The 2,179-nt window shown below is 40.0% G+C and overlaps 1 protein-coding gene across 1 annotated transcript; it reads left to right on the forward strand.

Moving 5' to 3' along the window:
- The first annotated feature begins 637 nt into the window (after positions 1 to 637).
- On the forward strand, positions 638 to 1,579 carry LOC127192263 (olfactory receptor 52E8-like). Its single transcript, XM_051149590.1, has one exon. The coding sequence runs from the start codon at positions 638 to 640 to the stop codon at positions 1,577 to 1,579; it is 942 nt and encodes a 313-aa protein (XP_051005547.1).
- The last annotated feature ends 600 nt before the right edge of the window (positions 1,580 to 2,179 follow it).

The raw sequence follows: 2,179 nt of genomic DNA on the forward strand, positions 1-2,179 counted from the left end.
TTGTAGTACTTATCAACTTTATTATCTCCTCCCAATCTCTAGCTCTTGAAAAGAGAGGAGTGCACAATCTTCCTTACTCTAAACACCTCTGGTGCCTTATATTTGACCATGTCCCCTGGAGGGGGAGACCTGGTGGCACTCAGAGGAAGGACAGCAGGTTACCAAGAAGAGACTTGATACCCTATGAGCATATAAAGGGGGAGAAAGTCCCCCTCAGGAACAGTCATAGGGGAGGGGAATAAGGAGAAAATGGGAGGGAGGGAAGAATGGGAGGATACAAGGGATGGGATAACCATTGAGATGTAACAAGAATAAATTAATTTAAAAACTATTTTCTCATTTCAAATCTCACAAAAAAAAAGAGCAAAATAGCTCACATCTAGTTTTAACAGTAGCATACCTTACATCTATCAGCTCAGTTTCTCACACTTTTAATGTAGGTGAACAGAGTTATAGGATTATTTACTCAGAGCTAAATAAAGAGTAAAGGGTCAATGGCCTTGGGGAAAAATGTATTTTAATATTAACACATTGAAGACTCCTTAAATTTTTGTAGGTCTCTATCAAGTCTGGATGAACTGCCCCATGGAAACTGGCAACCACCTTTAAACCATGCCCAGCATCGTCCTGCAGAAGAATGTCCTCACCCAATGCCACTGAGGCCCACCCTCTTTCCTTCCTGTTGCTGGGGATACCAGGACTAGAAGTTGCTCAGTACTGGCTGGGGTTTCCCTTCTGTGCCGTGTATCTGATTGCTCTTGTTGGAAACCTTATCATTCTGTTTGTCATATGGACTGACAGGAGCCTTCACCAACCCATGTTCTACTTCCTGGCTATGCTGTCGGTGATTGACCTAAGTCTCTCTACTGCTACCATCCCCAAGATGTTGGGCATCTTCTGGTTCAGCCTCCAGGAGCTGTGCTTTGGGTGCTGTGTGGCTCAGGTCTTTTTTATCCATTTTTTCACAGTCATGGAGAGCATTGTACTCCTTGCCATGGGCTTTGATCGCTATGTGGCTATTTGCAACCCTCTCAGGTACACCACAATCCTTACCAACAGAATCATTGGTGTGATTGCTGTGGTCGTGGTTCTAAGAAGCTTATGCATGATTGTCCCCATCATTTTTCTCCTCCTGAGGCTGCCTTACTGTGGACATAGAATCATCCCACATACCTACTGTGAGCACATGGGAGTGGCACGGCTGGCCTGTGCCAGCATCAGAGCCAATGTCTACTTTGGTCTTGGGAATATTTCCATTTTGTTTCTTGATGTGCTTCTTATTATAATTTCCTATGCAAGGATCTTATATGCTGTCTTCCACCTCCCTTCTCAAGATGCTCGCCTGAAGGCTCTTAACACATGTAGCTCACATATCTGTGTCATCTTAGCCTTCTTTGGCCCAGCTCTTTTCTCCTTCCTTACTCATCGCTTTGGTCATAACATTCCTCAGTATATCCATATCCTCCTGGCTAATCTCTATGTAGTTATCCCTCCTGCCCTCAACCCAGTCATTTATGGGATCAGAACCAAGCAGATCCAGCAACGGGTGAAGAGCCTTTTTGTTAAAAAGACTGAATGAGAGATAATTTGTTCAAGTAATGAAAGAATAATGTTTAAAATAACTTGGATTATTAATAAAAAGTAATAAATAGCTAATTTTACTAAAATTTAATATTGGTATCTTACTGTGTAGCCCAGGCTTACTATTAGCCTAAAATATTCATGACTCAGCTTCCCTAGTGACTGCTATACTAAATATATGTATTTATAATATACATATATGTGTGTGTATATATAAATATATATATTATTGACACTGACTGTTAAAGGCATGTTGCATCTTCTATTGAAACTTGGAATAGTATGTCTTTCCACAGCAAGTTTTAAGGAAGAGGTATTTAATTTGCTGAAAGAATGTATGGCTAGAACTGTCTAGTCCTAGATCTCTTGCAGGGAATAATATTTCTTTCATATAGATACTTAAGTACCAGTCATATGGTCATGATAAAAGTATTTTTAGGTAATGGTCATATAAGTAAAGGGGAGAACTAACTGTGAACTAGAAAGTCTAATGAACATGACAGAGAGCAAGAATGTATGTTTTTGTACTGTTTTAAACTGAATGACTTTCAACAGGGACAAGTGTAAAAAAAAATTTAAGGTGTTCATGAACTTCAAA

This window comes from Acomys russatus, chromosome 7 (genome assembly GCF_903995435.1).
Source record: "Acomys russatus chromosome 7, mAcoRus1.1, whole genome shotgun sequence".
Lineage (NCBI taxonomy): Eukaryota > Metazoa > Chordata > Mammalia > Rodentia > Muridae > Acomys > Acomys russatus.